Raw genomic sequence first — 20,755 nt, 5'->3', positions numbered from 1 at the left:
ATTAAACAAAAATCAGTGGTCTGTAGCATGGAGTGGCTTTTTAAAAAATAGACTCTTTAAAAATGAAAATCCATGGATTTAAGGTGTTGGGTTCCATAAAGGCCCTTATAGCAGGACTTAATTGATTATCACACTCATGCCCACTATAAAGCTTCCGTCATAAAAATGTTTGAGCTTGGTGCTTAACTGAACTGAAATCCATTACACAGAACCTCATTACAAGTGACATCTAACTAAGATGAACAAAAAGATTGGCCTCATAAATAGGGTGCAGTATACTATTAGTGACAGAACAGAGTAATCATTATGAATTGTAGTCTTTTTACAAGTTGGCTCTGACAGTGATGGATTTTTGAGGGGTTCACCAGCTGAAGCAGTGCTCCTTGGGTGCAGTGTTGAGGGACTGTAGAAGTTCTTATTGATTGACGCTTATTTATCAAAGCTGAAATATTTTTGGTCTGTGCAGAGCGTGTGGGATGTACGTGCATGTGCTGTGAAGCACTTTCCTGGGGAGAGGAGTAGGATGAGTGAGTAGGTAGAAGTCAGAATCATTGCCTCTGTTCCAGATGAGTTTTGAGAATTTCTTAAAGGCAGCAAGTAGGGGAAAAATCAATCCAGCGAGAGCTAAGAGCATATGGAAAGTGTAGAATAAGCAAAGGACATGTCGATGACTGCAGGACAGCAAGAGTTAAAGGTGATGCTCCCATCTGTCATGTTCGTGGAGCTTGCAGCCTAGTCAGAATCCTGAGTAGAATTGCTTCTGTGTTCATAGTTCATTGAATATGTACCAGGAAGGTAAAGCCCGAGAGATCTACCTGGTCATGTGCCCTGTTGTTAAAACAAACAAACACAGACCCAGGAAAGATTTGCAAGTGTTACACTGAGGAAGAATTTTAGAAGAGAACAGCATTTTCCTTCTGCCTGGCATTTTTGTGTGTTTAGAAAAAGGCAAGCAAGACAGGCAAGCAGGCGTATGTTTCTCCTATGAGGCAAGGATGTTTTTCAAAGGACTAAAGAGGGACTGCTGAGAAGAAAATAGCCAGCTTTAGATAAAGCACCATAACAAAGGCTCGTAGTTTTTATATATCATGGTGTCCATTAAAGCTTAATAGGGAAGAGTCCATTGAACCTGGCTGGGTGTGTGTGATTCATGGGCAGGATAAACATTTAAGGGTGTGCAAAAAATCAGAAATCAGGAGGGCATGATTGTTCAGCTATTGAAAAGGCTTTACAATGAAGATTTTGTTTTTATCTCCCATAGATCTCTATGCAAGGTAGAGGAGAGTAAGCTGAAAATGTTTGGAGCATATCAACGGGAGGATCCCAGGGGGTTAAAAGCACTCTAGTAAAATAAAAGTGGTTGGATTCTGCTTCTAAAAAGTGTTCTATTTTACACATACTACTGAGAGGCAGACAAAAGGAATGGTTCTGATACTTTGTTCAGGATGATAAACTGACATAATCTGCAGCGTCTCCTGAAATGCTTGTAGACTGTTCGGGATATCTAGTTCAATAAACAAGCTTTGAGGTTGGTGGCTATGTTTGTTTTTAAAACGTTGTTCTTAGTTATGTCTGTTCAAATAGAAAGATGAAGCCTTTCGCTGTGAGGAGTGGTGGGGGCCAGGTCTGCATTTCCATCCTTTGGCAAGATAAGGGTTAACTTTTCTGGGGATAGGGGTGGTGGTAAATGAATTATTCAGCATTTAGCTTATCTTTCCTCATTTCACTTTCTGCTTTTTGGTGTCCTGGAACTTGCTGAGAGAGTGGGAGAGGCCGGGTGAGGGGAAGCAGGGGTTGTGATACTTCGCACACACATCCCTGTCATTGTTCTGCCTGAATAGACAGGGCTGGGTTCAAGGCCACATGTGCGCCTGTCATCCTCCACATTTCTGCTCCAAGTGCAATCCCGAGTGTCAGCTCTCCATCTGTCTTTGTCTGGCAGGCGCACGCGCCCAGCATCCCGCCTCGGGCCATGCCGCCCCAGCCCCTCTGACGGCCTCCTCTCCTCTGCTCCGCTCCGCTCCGCTCCCCTCTGCCTGCTCTGCTCCACTCTGCCTGCTCTGCTCTCGTTTCCAGCCGCCCTGCGCATACCAGAACAGGAGATATGAGCCCGCGACGCGCGGGCTGCTAGGACAGAGCCGCTCTCGCGGGTACGCTGGACCCTAGGATGCCTGGTGAGTGAGCCCAGCCGCTTCCCTGTGTTTTTGCGCTGAAGGAAGCTTTTTATTATGCACAGATAATACCGGCTGCTGGGCAGCTGCTGTATTTGATGAAAGCAGGAGAGGCTGGGGGTGACAGAGGTGTGATTGAAAGGTGACATAAAGAGAACCATCAAGATCTAGGATACAGGGGTGCTGGGTGTGGAGCTCTGGCTTTTACAGTTGCAGAGGTGTGTTTTAGGGAGAGTACAGCCGCGAATGTTTTCCAGGCAATTTACTTGATGGATGTTAGTCCCAGTGAGAAGTATTGTTTCTGTTCTGGATTTCGGGATTGTCATCTTTACCTTGTATCCTGGACATTTCATGTATGGAGAGTTTTCAGATTATGGCGAAATCCTGGGATAAGGACTCTTTAAAAAGCTGTTTCTGTCACAAAAAGTGAAGGAAGCACCGGAACTAGAGGAATTGCATTCTTGCCCTAAATCATAGTCCTTCCATGTCATCAGGGAAAGAATCTAAATCTGTTAATTTGAAATTAAAAAAAAATGTCTGCTGAATTTGTAAAGCTGTTGTGGTCCTGGAAATTTAGTGTATAACAATTTCCTCTGAAAAATATTATTTTTGGAACTTAGAGTGTTTCTGTGATCCTTGCCAGCGAAGGCTCTGCTTATGGAGGAGCTGGAGGGGGAAAGGCTTGTTTTTGCTGTTCTCAAGAACGGGCTGCACTTCGCTGAATGAGAGCAGCCCATCTCCAGATAAAAAAGGGCACATAGAGATTTCCAGCTGCCTGTTTGTGGAGATCATTTGGGTAGGACAGGCAGGAGAGGCTGTGCTTGGCCACAAAGTTTGTACACCTCACAGATGGTGTTTTGAAACATTATCTGCCAGTTTTCTGCAACCACAGTTGTGTGTAGGTATTGACAGTTGTTGGAAGAATGTTTTCCCCTTAGGATGTGTCTTGTAGTTCATCCTTATTGATAAAGGTGCAGAAAAGATGCATTTGTGATAGAATTGCACTTTTTATTCAGTAGGATAGGATTGTATGTAGCTGAGCTGTGGAGGAAATCAGTTTACAAAAAAGACAATGACTGAGGTCTTTGAGAGGTCATTTTAACTGTTTAAGCTCTCATCTTGGTTTATATGCACCATGCAAGTAATGAGGTAATGTGTACTGGGTATATAATATAGAATTGGTGTCAAAGTTTTATGTTTTTTATTTCCCTGGAATATTGGAGCACAGTTTTATGTGATTTTAATATCATAGTTCAAATGTTCATTGTCTTTATGCTTTTAATGCGTTAAATTATCTATCAGCATCTTGAAGAATGTGTTATTTTAGTAAACCACACACAGTAAACCAAAGCTACTTGTGGATGATAATAGGTGAAACAGATTAGTTAAGACCCTTTCTACTCCTTACTAATTACATGATTTTAAAGTAAGTTTCAAAGCATCTTATTTAAAATGCTTTCAAGTGTATTTAAGGCTTTAGAGTCATTGTAACTTTGTTTTAGTGTTCAGTCCTTAATATCTGATTGGTTCTACAGCAGTAGCTGAAGTGTGAGCACTGTTTTTCTCTCTCTCATCAACTGTGTTAGGAAACCTTGTACTTGGATACAGAGACTATATCAACAGCTGTGACTATGAGCATGTGCCAGGATGGGGATACTTGAGCAGATCTGACACTTGGCTATTTTTGACACCCATCTGTACTTTTTAAACTCTATGATCAGATGTACCACCTCTTAATATATTTTTAATATATATATACTGATATTAATGGAAGTTTTTAATACTTCAAGACATTAGATGGAGAAGAATAAACTTGTATAATTTGATATCTTTTGTTTTTATTTTACTACTTTTTTATATATCACTTTATTTTAGTTCAAGTGTCAGAATTTGTTCTTGATTGTCTTAGACTTGATGGAACAATTCTCAGATCTAGGGCCTTTCCTATAAAATTGGAAACCCCTAGAAACAGATGTACAGAAACCATGCTCATTTAGACATACCAATCTTTTGGGTGGATAAATGAAGAAAAAGTCTTAGTTTGAGGTTTCCTAGAATTATCTTGGTAAAATACCCTTTTTAAAGCTGTTGATAGCAAAGGAGGTTATGCGTGCTGTGAAGAAATAGATTAAACTATTTTAAAATTATTTAATTCACTGTAAGGAAATATCATTTCGCTGCCTGTCACTTCTGTAACAACTATATCCTTGTGTTTAAGAGAAGGAAATGTTTTCTTATGAGTAGTAGGCTGGGGGACTTCAGGCATTATATTGTTTCAGGAGGAGGTGACTCCCAGCTTTCTGAAACATTTCTATTTCTATCAATCTTGGTATAATATTATCAAAGAACATATGTTGACCTACAAATGGTTTCAGACTGTTTCCTTAAAAGGACAACAAGTGAGCACAGTCCCTGTAGCCCAGAAATAGTGCTGTTCTTTCAGAAGATGGCTAGTATTAGGTCAGACCACCCTTTTTCAATGGTCCTGCTCTCCAGATGTGCCTGGAACTTTTTTTTTTAAGTTCAAGTTTCCAAAAGAAAAAAAAAGGAGGGGGTTTGTTTTCAAAATCTGGTTTTACTTAAGACATCTCCATCCTGGAGTGCATTTCATAAATTGCCCACATATTTTTCTTAGCAGAGAACTTAACTGGCTATAATTTTTAACACATGGCCACATCATGTGATATTTTCAAAACACTTACACATAGCTTTAAGAAGGTCCCTGCAGAAATGATCCATCCCTCTCACAGTCAGCCCATTTTTTAACAGCATATCTGCATTTTCCATTTAGTAGAGCTATATATTATTAGCTTACATTTTTGGGTAGTAAAACAGTGCATTGCTGATTGTAAAACATGAACTTTATTATCTGCTGAAAATTGATTTGGCATTTATAGCCACTGTGTACTAGACTGTTTTTCTGTTTTTAACATCAATGCTTGCAAGCGATGATTTGTGTAAAAAATAGAAATGAAATTGCTATGGACAGACAACTGTTAGTGTCCCTCGTAACTGAACATTTGGGTAATGCACCTGGTTATATATGTATATTTTAATAGATGCATCGAAATGCTGTTATGCAAGAATAAAAACATTGCATGCTATTCACTAACACTGTTTTACCTTACAAGTTGGTTTGCCATCCTGTTAGGCTAACTCTTTGCTGTTTTAAACAAATCTCATGCCAGCCTTTTTTAAAAAAAACTATATAAGGTGTAAATAGTCATTACGAATGTAGATTATGCATTCATTTCTTCTTTGAGCAGAAATTCAGAAGTGCCAACTTCCCTTTAAACTCTGGTACTTGTTCCTTTTTAAATTATTTTCTGTTAATATATCCAAGTACCTGGCCTCTTAGTTCTATATATTTAAATAATAGTTGGAAACTTTGTTTGTTTGATTTTTTTGTGTGTTTTTTTGTTTTTTTTTTTTTGAGACACAGGTTATCACTATGTAGTTCAGGATGGCTTTCAAGTCATGTAGCCCAGGCTGGCCTTAAACTCACAGTAATCCTCCTGCCTCAGTCTCCTGAGTGCTGGGATTATTATAGGCATGTGCCACCATACCTGGCTTGAGTTAGAAACTTTTGCAGGGCATCTTCTTGTGCAGGTAATGGTCTATTGAAAAATTTGTGTTTATTGTAGGTTTTTTTTTTGAGAGAGAAGTATTTTTTATAATTTCTGAAGGTTTCATAAGGCAAGTAATTGTTAATTTGTTTCCCTAGAGTAAGCATTTGCTTGTTGGGCTTAGAACTGTTTATTAACTATCTCATCACTGTACTGATAATTGATATTTGCAGAGAAGACTCTGTAATTGTAATATTCCAGACAGCCTTCTGAATCTTCAGAAAAATAAATACATTTTAGAGCTGGAAGGTTTATTTTGCAAGCATGTTTAGTTTAGAGACATAGAAACGGAGGCTTACAGAGCTTAAGAAACTTGTTCAGGTAGTTCATTGAAGTGAGAAGATCTTCCTAGTCTGTTTGCTTTATTTATTTTTTTGAATTGGCTTTTTCAGACAGGGTCTCACTATGTAGTTCAGGCTGGCCTTGAACTCACTATGTAGCCCAGGCAGGCCTCAAACTTGCAGCAATCCTCCTGTCTCAGCCTCCCAACCCAGTCTATTCTCTTTACTATGCTGGTTCTAAATCTCAGATTTACATTAAATCATATTACTATATTAGTGTCAGTCTTTATTGTCTTTTCAGTCCTGAATTGTACTAATATATTTTTTTCTTTCCTGGCTCAGTATTGTAGAGCTATATGAGAGAAAATTCTGTAACAGTGATCACAAGACCTACTGGAAAAGCTGACCATCAGAATTGTTTTATAATGGTTTGGAAATTAGGTAACTAAACTTAGCTAATTACCAGAATATTCAACAGAAAAAAAATGTATGCTAAGACAACCAAGAAGTTACTGTAATAAGGAAATTCAGGTCATAGACATGCTGGTTGCCCAGAATGTGGGAGTCAGTCCTTCTGTACCCTCAGTTTTCAGTTCCATATTCCAGGTAGAGAAATAAGCAGGCCCTGGACACGAAACTGGTAAAGAAACCCAGAGGTGAGGTGCCTACTTGGTTAGGTGTCAGGGTCCTAGGGAAGGAGTGGGTAGTGGCTAACCTAAAGATTATTAAGAGACCCTTCCTGTCTCCTACCTGCTCCAAATTGCATCTTAGTATGTGTAACTTAGCATTTTTTAGATTGTTGCTCTTATACTAAGGACCTTTACTCTTTGTTTTATTAAATGTTTAATTTCTGTGTGTGATGGTTGGAGATAATATTTCTTGAATGCCATTTCTTTGTGTATGATTGGAGTTCTTTGGTAGCTAATCATATCTAGGAGAATAAGTCATTAACTTAAATGACTCATAACTTGAGAACAATAGGATTTCACACCTGACCAAGATGCAGGTTTATCAGGCTGGCTTTCTCAAGCAGCTGTTTGCATTAATTAATATTAATGTAAATGTACTTTCTGAGAATGCCTGGCTTAATTATGTTTTTCAACCCATAGAGTTCCAATCAAAGGAATCATGAAATCCTCTTAATCTCAAAGGGAATATATAACTGCCATCTCTGAACAGAATAAATCTCGAATAGTATACTGAGAGCAGCCTCTTATTGAAAGCCTGTATATACCAGGCCATGGGCTAGGTGCTGTATACACCTTCCAATTTTCAGGGCCTGGGATTTAGCTCAGTGGTTCCACCGCCTGCCTTGCAAGTGCAAGGTCTTGAGTTCAATCATCAATCCCTGGTACCCAAAAAACAAAACAAACACCTTCTAATTTTCACTACAGCTCTCTGTAAATTATTTTTGTCACCTTGAGATCTATTTGAAACTGAAGATCAGATAAATGAAGCATTTTGCCTGAGGACTCATAGATAAAATTAAATGGCAGAAATGGGATTCCCTGATCTGTCTGCTGGCTTTGGATTCATTCCTTTTTTGTTTTGTTTTCTTTTTTGAGAGAGAGTTGAATAAGTTATGGCCTTATGGGAGTATCTTTTGAAATGCAGACTAGATGGAACATTTAAAAGGGGATGTTTGAACTTGAAGTATAGTAGCATAGAAGGTAGACTTGTGGTCTTTGCTGATAAAGGTGGAAAAAGTATTGGCTTTAATCATCAAGAATCATCTCGGATAAAGCAGGTTAGGATGTTCCAATTCTGTGACTTCTAACTCCTCTTGAAAGGGTAGTATGAAAGTAATGGGCATCAAGAGGCTAATATCCTTATTTTGAAAAGCATAGTAGAAGTTATAAATTTACTCCCTGACAAAGCTGTACAGGTTCATTAAAACATCACCTTTCTTGGCTTTTGGAATGTGGTAGTTCTGGGTATCTTTTGTTGGTCAGGAGCTCATGGATGCTTTTGTGTGTTTCAGTTAGTAGAAAATTGGAAAGGAAATGGTATATTCAACACACTGACCAAACTGTTAAAAATAAGAAGTCCGGTTTCTTGGTAGTGAGTGTGCTAAGTATCCACGGTTCTGCCCTGGGAACGCTTAGACTTGCTGTCTCCACTCAGGGTGAGTGCACTGTCTGAAGCAGGTGTCTTTTCCACTTTCTCCACCAGGAGGAGGAGGAGGGGGAGGGGAAGGGAAAGGGGGAAGGAGGGGGAAAAGGCAGTTGATTGTTAAAATTTGAGAATCTTTCTTGGGAAGGTTTTATTCTGTCTCCACATTTCCCCCCCCCTTTTTTTTTTGGTACCCGGGGATCGAACTCGGGACCTTGTACTTGTAAGGCAGGCAGAGGAACCACTGAGCTAAATCCCTGGCCCCACATTTTCCTTTTAAGGGCTAAGTATTAAGTGTAGCCTGCCTTGCTTTATCAAAAGGATTCTCTTAATTTTGAATGGCTTATTAGCTGCCCACATAATACTTGATGCACATGGAAGAAAATACCTTCGAAAACACCTAGGGCAGCATGATATTGTGGTGAAGAGTTTGGCTTTAAGTGCTTTGTAATTAGATAGGCAAAATCCTCTTGAAGGAGTATGAGAGGTTTTCTTTATCATGTGTTTTGACTTTAACGGGAGTCTTAAAAGAGTTCTGTGAAATAAACAGCATTCTTAATAACTGGGATGGTTTTGATTTGGGTCCTAAGTTTCTGGAACTGTGAGAAAGACAGTTGCTTTGCTCTGAGCAGATTGTGACTTTGCATGCTTTCACCACACTGCGCTCCTTGGGACTTGTTTGCTGTGATGATTCTGTCTCAGGTGATTGGGAGGAAAGCGTAGTAAACATTGAGGTTTGCTTAGCATTTGTCCCCACGAGGGTAAGACTGGAAGCAGCAAGGCCTTGTCTCTGACGCTGCTCTCCTTTGAGGTGGGTGGGCATGCTTACTGTAGTTGTATCCGAAGTGGGGCACTCGGTAGTTAACTGTAACACTCCACTTGGAGCCCTCTTGACATTTACTTTCTCTTTCCCCCTCCCACATTAGTTACATTTGCATAGTCCAGGGACAAAATACATTAGAGGAACAGAAATGCAATGTTTATCCTTAGAAAACACTAAACTTTGTATTAAGTGTTCATTTTCTATTAAATTTTCCAGAATATTCATAATAGTTGGTTTATGAAACACAGAGAGTGATAGAAATCAGCAGCGAAACCCAGCTTGTCAAACATAAGGTCTCAAATTGAAACAGGTAGGTGAGATTAGTCTCTCAAAACCTTTTCTGCATTCCATCATTCTAATTTGTTTGTTTGTTTGAGGCAGGATCTTGGTATGCAGTTCAGGCCTTGAACTCATAGTGTAGCTGAGGCTGTCCTGGTCTTCCTGTCTCAGCCTCCTGAGTGCTGAGATTACAGGCTACACTGCCACCTCAGCTGTTCCATCATTCTAAAGAATGTCATTGAAAGAAATCCCTCTTGTTGATACTGATTATTTGCTCCATGGAGGAATGTCTTTCTCTTTTATTTTTATCTTCATCTATATTTTGGTCATGTGTTCTGGGTGTAGGACATTTCATTGTCATGTCACTGTTAATAAACCTTTTACCCAAACCTGTTGGGGAATTGAACTTTTGTATACCGTTTTCCAGAGGGCAGATAATTTCTTCTAAGCCCCGGCCCATTTGTTTCTGTTTACTTGTTTAAGACTTTTGTTTTTATTAATCTGAATGGTCGTGATTTTCCTGCTTTGCTTTCTTTGTGATCAATTTGTAGGGAACATGTTTATTTTTAGCTTTGAGACTTGGCTTTACATCATAAACAATTAATATCCTGTATTTTATGAGACCATCGATCAAAAACACCAAGCCCCAAGAAAGTCAGTTCCTTAGTGGTGTCACCATGAACGAGGCATCTTAGTGTCTGTCTGACCTTCCATCTCTGTCTTTTTTTTTTTTTCTGGTACCGGGGATCAAATTCAGGACCTTGCGCTTGTGAGGCAGGCAGGTATAGCGCCACTGAGCTACATCCTCTGCCCGTTTTCCTTCTCTGTCTTTAGTGTAGGAATGATTAGCTGCCTTGCTGATTCCATGGCATGGTGTAGGCTCTCTCTTTTTTAGGCTCTTTATTTTCTGTCTCATCATTCTAAGTTGGATTATCTGGTTTCCAAGTTAGCAGATTACTGGAACGGGAAAAGGGTAGGCACAAAAATAGAGCAGGGTGGGCAGCTGACAGAGACAGAAATTCCCTTCAAGCTTGGGCAAAACACAGAAATCCCATCTAGTCACTTTTTTCAGGTATTAATAGATGGCAGTTTTTATTTGTGGCACCAGCATGGGTCACATAGGGCTTTTTTCTCCCTTATTCCATTTCCTTTCTGGGTAAAATGATGTTGGAGAGCTGGATTCAGTATAACCTTTTATTTCAGTTCTGTTGTATCCCAAGGTATGGGTGCTTCTTCACTCTTTAAAACAGATATTTTAAGCATCGTCAGCTCTCCTCCAGAAAGCTGCTGTTTACATTAAGGTCTTGATTTGCGACTTCTAATATTTCCATTCCAGGCTACCTGTGAGCCTGTCCTCAGCAAATGTTTGCTTCATGAATGAATGAGTGAGAGGATGAGGTAGACTGGGATTCATGGAGATTTCAAAAGAAAAAGATAATGCCCAAAGTATGGTAATTAATGAAGGAAAAAAAAAGAAATGACTCATAAAAATTTTTGGTAAATGGTAAATGAATCAAGCATTTTCTTTGAGTTAAGGATAAAGAACACTTTTTGTTTGGCTATATATTTTTATTAATGGCTACTTGTGTAATAGTTAATGTTGCATACATAATAAGTCTCATAATAGCCAGGTTTAGTGGCACATACCTGTAACCCTAGTACTCTGGGAAGCTGAGGCAGGAGGATCACTAGTATGAACCCAACCTGGGTAACTTAGTGACTTAGGGAGACCCTATCTCTAAATTAAAAAAGGGCTGAAGATGCAGCTCAGTGCAAAGGCCTTGGGCTCAATCCGCAGTACCACCAAAAACATGAAATCTGATAATTGACCACCATCGTGTTTACTAAAAGTAGCACATAGCAGCTGGGGATTTAGCTCAGTGGTTCCACTGCCTGCCTTGCTAGCGCAAGGATGGAGTTCAATCCCTGGTACCAAAAAAATAAATAAATAAAAATAAAAGTAGCATACAATGTATAACAGTTGGCATGAGCGAGTGAAGGGGAAGGTTAATCAGAGGATTGTAAGGTGCAGTTAGATAGGAGCAAGAAGTTGTGTGATGTGTTAGAGCACAGTGGGGAAACTGCAGCTAACCATAATCGCCGTACAATTTAAAACTTGAGAACAAAGCATCACGAATGTTTTCATCATAAAGAAATGAAGAGTATTTGAGAAGTAGCAGTTGTACATGAGCTCTTTTTCCACCTGGGCACCATAATGTTCTTCTGCTGTCTTTCTTTCATCCTTGCTACCCAGCTGGAGTATGGGTGTAACTCTCCTGTCCTCCATGAAATATATTGAGTAAGATTTTTGCAAAAAATGAATATGAACAAAATGTTTTTATCTTTTTAGTTACACAGGAAATTCAGACAACAGTTTCTTCTATCAGTAAGCATAGATGAGTAGCAATTTGATATGCTGGTAAAATATATCTTCCAGTCTCTAGAGAGACTGCTAGGATAATTCATTCAGGGCACAATATATATCTATTTTTTCCTTTAAAAACATGGTTTCTTATTTTAATACTTTCTTTAAATCTTTTTGCCCTTTTATATTTGTTTCAACATTTACATTGGATCCTTTGAAAGGCATAGGGTAAGACTGTTGAGTTTAACTGGATAGCATTACATAGTAGATGTTGAGAGAATAATCTTGATAATTTGGCAGAGATTTTTAAGTATTTTTCTGAATTCATGCCTCTTAGAAATTCTTGGAAGGTCAGTTTAGTATCTTAATTGAGTATCTTAATAGAAAGATCCTATTGGCACTCTGCACAGGTCAAAGACATCTGCACTTTGAAACATGGTAGAATTTGGTGTAGATAAGTTCTTAAAGTGGATTCTGTGGACCACAACAGCATTGGGCACAATTGAGAACTTGTTGGAAACACAGTTTCTCTGCCCCACCCCAAATCTACTAAATCAGAAACTCTGAGGTGTCTGAGCCAGCTCTCAGTGGATTTTTTAGCATATTCAGGTTGAAGGACCACTGTTCTAATTTTTTTTATCTCCTTTGTACTCCTGAGAGATATCCCTTCTTTGTTTATAAATAAATCTGTTTAGATTCTAAATTAATAGAAATCAATAATTTTAGCAGTATATTAAAAATAACACTTGAAAAGTTGTAAGTCGTGTGTTTGTTCAGAGCTCCGGTGGCCTTTGGCATATTCAGATGGTGACATGGCTAAGTCAACTAGGACAGTAAAGACTGGAATGCCAGGATATTCCCGTATTCTGATAGTTGCTTCTAAGCAAGTGAATCAAAGTGCACTCAGGTTCTGTTTACTCTACACTTGTCTGAAATTGAGGCCATCTTTTGCTTAGTCGTAACCTTGTGAATTTTGCCACTCTTCGTCAGAGAGTACTGAGGTGTAGACCCTAGTTTCACAATGAAAGCAAGTCATCTTGAAAGTTTAGACATACGAAAGTTTTCCTCTTATTTATCTCTGCTCAACATAAATAAGTGTTCAGCATAATTAAAAAACGTTTCCTCAGTAGCGCCTCAAGAAGATTTATTTCCTGCATCTCCTGAATCTTCTGTTGTTCTTTTGTGCTGGGTAGGCCTTCAGTAAGCAGAGTCTGACACGCTTTGTGGCCTTTGCCTCCTGTGATAAAATAGATTGGAATGATTCCTGGCACCATCTGCTGAAGAGGAGCAGCCCTGGAGGACTGTGCTTTGAGAGAAAGTGACTGAATGCTAAGAAATGTGGAAGTCTAGGGACGCAGGCAGAGGATTTTTTTTTTTTAAAGAGCATGAACATTAATACATCTTCTTGAGGTTTGATGGGACATGTACTGCCTACTGCCCCATCTGGTGCTTATGATAGCATGGCATATTAGCATGCTGCAAGTTCATAATGTATTCAGGGGGAGGAAACATCCCTTGCATACCAAGTGAGGCATCTTCTCTTTCAGAACTGCTTTTGAATTTCAATGATGTTTATATCTTCCAAGCCATGTCTGAAAGGAGCATTTCCGCTCTGAGGAATAACATGAGTGAGTGCGTGTGTGTGTGTGTGTGTGTGTGTGTGTGTGCACGCGTGCGCGTGTGCTTTCTCTTCTATTCTTCCCTCCTTTTCTTCATGAAATTATGTGTTTTTTGATATTATGTTGGTATATGACTTAACATTTTTTTCCTCTTTTTGAAACCACACAACATGTCAGTATTTCACATATGGCACTTAAAACATTTTGCCTTGAGGAGGGCTGGGGATTTAGCTCAGTGGTTCCGCCACCTGCCTCGAAAGCAGAAGGACTCGAGTTCGATCCCCAGTACCAAAAAAAACCCCAAAATACTTACCAGCCTTGAGGAATCATTTGTATAGAAGAGATCCGTGGGAGAGAACCATCTTCTTAGAGATTTTTCACTTTTTGAGGGTCAGATCTGTATCTAATTGTGTGTGTGTCTGCCTGGCACCTAGAGCTCAGTCATCCATTCAATAAGTATGTATTTACCGAGCTCACTCTATGGGGGTCTCCACTGTTAAAGATGCTGAGGGACAAATGGTGAGGAAGACTGAGAGTCCCTCCTGTCTGGGTATTTGTATTTGAGCTGGGAGGAGACAAGTACTATATGAAAAGCAGATAAATGAGCAAGATAATTTCAGACACATATAAGTACCCTTAATAAAACAGGCTGGAGAGAGACTTAGGTGGATGGGTAGGGAGCTCATTGAGATTGGGTGGGCAAAGAAGGCATTTTAAGGTGAGATTTTTGCTGATACCTAGGTGATTAGAAGATTTAGTGTAAGAGAAATAGCAAGCACAGAACACTGGGGCTGAGAACATGATTGGCATTTTCAAAAGTCAGGGTAGCTTGAGCCAAGTTCAGGAACCAGCACATTGGTAGGAGTTAGGGATTTATTCTCAGTGTGCCTGGAAACCATCAGAGGTTTAAGCTAGGAAGTGACACGATCTAAATCACCTTTTGAAAGGATAACTTGAGCTGTTATGTATCTTACACTTAGTAGGCACTGTGTTGAGAAATGTGATGAGCCTTAAATCCATTGAAGCACCCTGTTGAATTGGTATTAGCATGGATTTTAGAGCCAGAAAAATGTCTCTTGGATTCTGTCCTTGCCACTTGCTAGATGTTTGACTTTGAGCAATTATTTAACCTCTTTGAGCTTATGTCTTTTCATCTGTTGAAAGCAGAAGTTTATACCTAAAACTGTGGTATTATTGAGAGAATGAAATGAAATAATTCATAAAAAGACAGCCCAATGCCAGCTCCTAATAGGTACCTGAACTGTTACCAACACACTGATCATAAAACAAATGGTTTCAAGGAATAGTTGGCAGTGTCTTGTTGAAAATTCCTTCTTCATACTGTTAGTTATCTTCTTGATTAAAAAAAATGTTAAAATATTGTTGTGGTAGTACTGTTCAGCATTTGGACTCTACTGCTCTTAATTTTAGAGTTATCTAATGAAGAAGACTCGAGCAATTCTATAGTTGCCCGTGTACACCTGCCGTCCTGAGGCAAGAGGTTGAGATTTGGAGGTCAGCCTGAACTACATGAGCTGTTGTTTCAAAAAAAGTTAAAAAACAGTATGTATATGCCCAGTGAAACAATTTAGGATTTGGAAAGAAAATGTATTCTTATTTAAAATGTATCTCATTGGATGGAAATGGGATTTTTTGCCTTACAAGTAGCATTCTATCATTTACTACATATATATAGTTGCATATATGTTTATTTCCTGAAGACATTTTTAAGATTGAAGAGGCTAAACTGCTGAATATTTAGAGTGAAAATTATGGTTATATGAAGGATACTATACAGAATTTTAATTCATAAGATAGTAACTTTGACAATTAGTTGCATAGTTATTAGTTTAAAGCACTTCAAAAGGAATTTTTAGTGCACTCAAATGGAGAAATTAAGAAATTCCTTAGTTTTTTGCATGAATTATGCACTTAATTGCAGGGACTAATCCTTCAACTATTTTCATGGTCTGCAAGGTAATGTTCAGCTTGTCAAACTTCCTGTAGAAGGATTATGGGATGGGTAGGGGCCGATGTTGTTGGGGTTGAATGTCTAAAAGGAGTTCAGGTTTCTCTGAACTTATGCCAGGGATGGTGAACTTTTTAGAGCTTTTAATGTTATAAACAGCCCACCGAGGCACGCGTGCCATAGGTTCGCCACCACTGTCTTAGGCACAACTTTATTGAATATGGATTGGTTGTGTTACTATAATTTGTTTTGGGCTGCAGTTTCTCCTGTCCTTTGTAGCTTTTTGTGCCCCCCCCCCGCCACATATTCAGGAAAACAAATAATGCTTAAGGAATGTGGAGGAGGTGGTGTGGGTAATTCAGGAAAGTTTAGTCAGCACTTATGAAATTCTTGGAATGTTTTTTGATGTCCAGTAGAACTGTACAGAACTGTTAACATCCGCATGTTGTATGAGACAAGGCACATTCGTTGCTACTGTATTCTTGCTGGAATGTAAGAAGGTTGGGAGGTGGGAACCATAGTTTAAAATAAAGTAGCTGCCGGTTGATGCCAAATACTTTTTCCATTTTCCTTAGTTAAGTGCCAGTTGGATTCTTAACAGCGTCTTTGAGAAGTGATAGGTTTGCAGGGATTCGGGATAAGTCAGCAGGGACAGTTACCTGTCAGCCTTAGTGAGATCTGTAGGTCACCCTAGATATTGTCTGTCTAGCACCTGCGTCTATTTAGAGTCTCTCCTGCAGCATGTCACAAAGACAGATTTGTACATAGTATTTGTTTTCCTCTAGAAAGAGAGGAAAAAGAAAAACAAGATTCCCAGGTGAGACAGGCACATTGACCTGTGTTGAGTCTCTCTGGACAGAGGCCTTATGGGTAAAAAACTGCTTTCCACATCTTCTTCAGGTCCCCAGCTCCTCATTTTAATTTGTTGCCTCAGATGATACAACATTACAAACCACACTGGTAGAGTTCTCCTCTTGTCTGTTAAGGGCATCATCATAGCTTGTATAATATCCAGTGTGTAATTATTTTCAGCTTCAGTTACTTGGCAACTGTGGCTTTTATTTGACCAGTTTCTCTCACCTAGTTTTCAAGCTCCAGCGGTGAAAACAGTTAGCTTTCTGTCACCCTCTTAAAACTTGTTTTCTCAAGATGTATTTAAAGACATACTAGACACAGTCTTTTTCTGTAAACTGCATGTGTTACATTCAGAAGACCAGGCTTGGCGTCACGTATATGGTTCTGCCTGTTTCTCAGTCTTCTCTCCCTTCAGCCCTCCCTGTCCTTTTTCTCCTCCTTCCACAGCAGACTTCACAGCAGAGGTTGTCCTGTAGTCAGGGATTGAATTGCATAGCAAGCTTTAGTCATCCTAAAATCATATTGCAGGCTGGGCCTTGTGCACGTCTGGAACCCCCATACTTGGGAGGCTGAGGCAGGAGGGTCACTGAGTCAAGGCTAGCCTGGACTACACAGCAAGACCCTGGCTCAACCCCCGCTCCCTCAAAAAAAGTCATATTGCAAACAGTGTCTTAATGATATCAGAATTTCCTCCAATTTCAGATTGAAAGGAGGTAAAGGCCTTGACACCACTGATGCCACATAAATTTTGAGGAAAGGAGTCCTTGAGCACCTGAGAAACTGTATTGCATGCTCATCTAAGCAATCAATATTCATTGTAAATGTTTATGTTTAAAGTTAATTGTTTATTGAAAATAGAACATTTGAATTGGTTCATTTGGTGAGCTAAATGTTGGGCGTCATTTTTCTACCAGCACATGTTGAACATGCAGAGTGCACTACTTTTTCTGCCTCTTGGCAATCTATGCAGTGGGGTCCCCTCGAATACTAAGCACATGTATATATATATTTTTTAATTTTCTTTTCTTAAATTGTTTTATTGGTACATTTTAGGTATACAACACAATTACATTTCTCATTGGGAACAAGCACATGTATATTGACTCGGTTACTCCCACAGCCTAGGGTCTTAACTTAAAAGAATTGTGTGGTAACATTTATTTCTTTTTATTTAGGTACTGGGGATCGAACTCAGGACCTTGCGCTTGCAAGGCAGATGCGGTGCCACTGAGCTAAATCCCCAGCCCTGTGTGGTAATTTTTAAAAGACCATTTAGATGCTCAGCTCCCCGCTCCTTGACTTGTGTTTCCTTTGCGTGCCAAACTCATGTGGCTCAGGCAGGTGTCCAGCAGATGTTGGGGAAATGGGTGAGCACATCGGGTGGGACTGGAGTCACTTAGGAGAAGTATTGGAGCAAATTGAGTGAGGTCAAGGACTCTCGTTTTTTTCTCCCTTTTTTAAGGGTCTAGGATAGCTAGTGCTTTTCGTTTTGATATGGGACACATGGATGATGAATGTTACAGAAAAATGCCTGTAACTCAATTACAGCAGTGCTATAGTTCACACTTTCATTAGTATTTATTAAGCTCTTAATGAAGCATGTGGTTCATCTAATTCCTGGGGATGAGCTAGTGAATAAAACGTATAAAATTCCTTTGCCCTCATAGAAGTTACAGTCTTGGTGTATTTGGGGTGGGCCAAGACTGGAACAGACAGTAAATGGTAAACAGCATGTTGGTAAAGTCTGTGGCATGTGAGAAGATTATTACCGTGAAAAGCCAGACAGGGGAACCAGAGTCCTTAGGGCTGTTGCGGCAGGAGTCGTGTTGCTTTTTTTAATTTGGGTGGTTGAAGTGAGCCTTTTTGAGAGATGTTTGGGCAGAGATTTGAGGGCTGGAAGGGAAGAGCCATGCAGCTATGTGGGGAAGAGCTGGTGGGATGTAGGTTAGGCTGGGATGTGGCCTGAATCTTTTGAGAAGCAGGAAGGAGGCCAGTGTGGGTTGAGCATGGTTAGACAGGTGTGAGGATGGAAGAGCACTGAAGATACATTCAGAGGCAGCAGGGTTAGTGAGGGGAGGTCAGGGAATCTCCTTAGGCCGCCGAAAGCACTTTGCTGTCCAGCGATGCCCCATCCCAGGGACCATCTGCATCACCTTCGCCGCCCGCATTCTTATTCTTCCCACTGTGATGCCGCAGAGTCAGATGTCTAAACGGCATCACATAACTGTGCCTCCTCATTATTCCTACCTTGTATTATGCCATAAGGCTTACAAATATTTATTTTCCTGTCATTCTGTCCAGTTTGTGTTTTCTGCTTCTTTTCTCGTCAAGGCTAGTGTGTCTTTTTGAGGTTCTGGCCACTATACTATAGCATTTTTAGATGCATTCTAGGTAGGAGGTATTAAGAAACAGGTATTTGCTGTAAGTAAAATATTAGTCAAGCTGCAGTAGTGTTAAGCATCTGTGTATATCATGTATTTGTAGTAAGGGCCATTATTTGCAGCTCATTATAAGCTCTGATGTAGAACCTGCTTCCACATTTCTCTTACCAAGCACTGCACATACTGAGGACTGTCAGGTCAACCTCTATAATGCCCCTATAGGGGGTTAAGCTGGTGCAGGTTGCTCTAGTTTTCACCAGCCTATTAGAAACCAAATGTGTGATACAAGTCATATTTTTTCTCTCAAGGCAGAGACAATCTGAAATGATGTATGAGTGGCCATATGTGCAGGTATGGATGAAATATGTCTCCTCTGGGAATACACAGGCAATGGTGTAGACTTCCTATGTAGCACAGGCACACTCAGTTTAATTACTTGAATGATTTCCTTGAACCCACTTAAATTTTCTGACCACCATGAGGTTGTTGCTTCATCTCAGAATACTGTGACTGAGTTCTAGCAGCTACATTGGCATCACCTCAGTGTACAAGTGTGTTTTAGTGGCTGAATAGTAGATAGGATTCAATTTAACATAAAAGCATTTGAGTGCTGATTCTAGAAAAGACTTTGTGCTTAAATACTGCAAACCTTTCAGAGAGAGGAAGATGTGGTCCCAGGACTGAGGAACTTAAACTCCAGTAGGGTAGGGAAAGCTGAGATAATTATTGTCCTGGATATGGAGAGGCAGGAGAGTAGAGATTAATTAGGAAGCAATATCGAGAGACAGCGAGAGCCGTGATTTGCAGGGGACAATTTTTAAGGTATCAAGGAATTGGAGAGTGTGGGTTAGGAATTTATCGAAAGACTTATTTAGGGAAAAGGGTTGAAGCAGATGCAAGGATGCTGCTCCCAATTGGAGCCTGAGTAGCTGGCAGGAAGGTTGTGCCTCAGTGGAAATAACATCAGTGGCAGGAATGGATTTTGTTGAAAAAATGACTCACCCATAGGTGAGTTTGAACCTCTTAGAACAATAGGAGCCATCCTGTGGATGGTTGCACACAAGTATGGTAGCTTGGGTGAGAGATTGAGCCCTGAGATAGAAATTAAAGTAGAAAAGCTAAAATGTGCAAATATATGATTGGGAGACAATTTTGAGAAAATGGGAAATACAACAGTGATAGCATCTAGCCATCAAAGCTTTGAAATGTCATTGTAATAACATACTGGTTTTGATGGCACATAAATTCCTACTTTGGGATTAATTTTTATATTTTTCCCTTTGTCTTTTTTATTTTCTGTATTTTTGAGATAGCATTTATATTTATTTTAGTGGGATTTATATTTTAGTTATCACAGCTATGCTCATATCTGTCATTGTTATGAATACCTTCTTTCCTTGCTGAATGCCCATTCTAGGCCCTACATTTTATGACTTCTTCGTACACTGAATGCTTAATTTTTTTCGAGACAAGGTCTCACTATGAAGTTCAGGTTGACCTTGAACTCTCACTATGTAGCTCAAGCTGGCCTCGAAATCAAGGCAGTCCTTCTGCCTCAGTCTTCTAAGTGCTGGGATTACAGGTGTGTGCCACCATGCCCAGACATAAATTTTAAAAATATTACAGTAGAAGACACAATGCCATTAGTCCCATTCAAAATACTTTCCTGGGTTTTAACCCTTTGTTGTTGCCACTTTCTGAAGCAATTCTGGAAGTCCTCTTTCATGAGTTTCTTTAGTCAAGACTGCTTCAGATGTCCTGAATTGATTCAAAACATTTCCCTTTCATGGTCATTTTGACTTTGAGGAAGAGCCAGTAGTCACATGGTACCAGATCTGGGAATAATGTGAACGGGAACACACTGTAACATTTTTATTTGACAGATATTGCTGCAAAAGGTTGATCAACAAAGGGTGATCAAAAACATGGTGAATGTTTAAATTAAGAAATTTATTATATTAAGATACATGATCCAACCCAGAGTACTCAAAATACTCCCTTCCTTTGCACATATTTATGCCATCTTTCTTGCCAATGTGTCTTTTAATAAACTTCAGTAAGTTCTTTTTAAAAAATTTAAATATTCACTCCATTCTTCAAGTACTCATTGTATATTATTTGCGTGTGTAGCTTCCATAGAGGAATTAGTTGGCTCCTTCATATCTTTGCTTGAACAGTAACACGATCTTGAGGAAAGGGGAATACATTGGTGAAGAACTTGGGCTTTGTTGGCAGTAAAATATAAGTAGTGTGATTTCCCGTACTTGGTCTTTG

General features: G+C 39.6%; 1 protein-coding gene across 1 annotated transcript in view; it reads left to right on the top strand.

The window, feature by feature from the left end:
- Window positions 1–1,111: 1,111 nt before the first annotated feature.
- Window positions 1,112–20,755, top strand: part of Runx1t1 (RUNX1 partner transcriptional co-repressor 1) — a 111,004-nt gene continuing 91,360 nt past the window's right edge. Inside the window, exon 1 of the mRNA XM_087190593.1 lies at window positions 1,112–2,174. Within this exon, the coding sequence (XP_087046719.1) occupies window positions 2,168–2,174 (7 nt within the window). The 5' untranslated portion in view covers window positions 1,112–2,167. The remainder of the gene's footprint in view (window positions 2,175–20,755) is intronic.

The sequence above is a fragment of the Heterocephalus glaber genome, unplaced genomic scaffold (assembly GCF_053883595.1).
Source record: "Heterocephalus glaber isolate CG9 unplaced genomic scaffold, H.glaber_assembly_v1.0 deba00001553, whole genome shotgun sequence".
Lineage (NCBI taxonomy): Eukaryota > Metazoa > Chordata > Mammalia > Rodentia > Bathyergidae > Heterocephalus > Heterocephalus glaber.
Note: the sequence above shows the minus strand (reverse complement) of the source record. Positions and strands in the feature narration are given on the sequence as shown.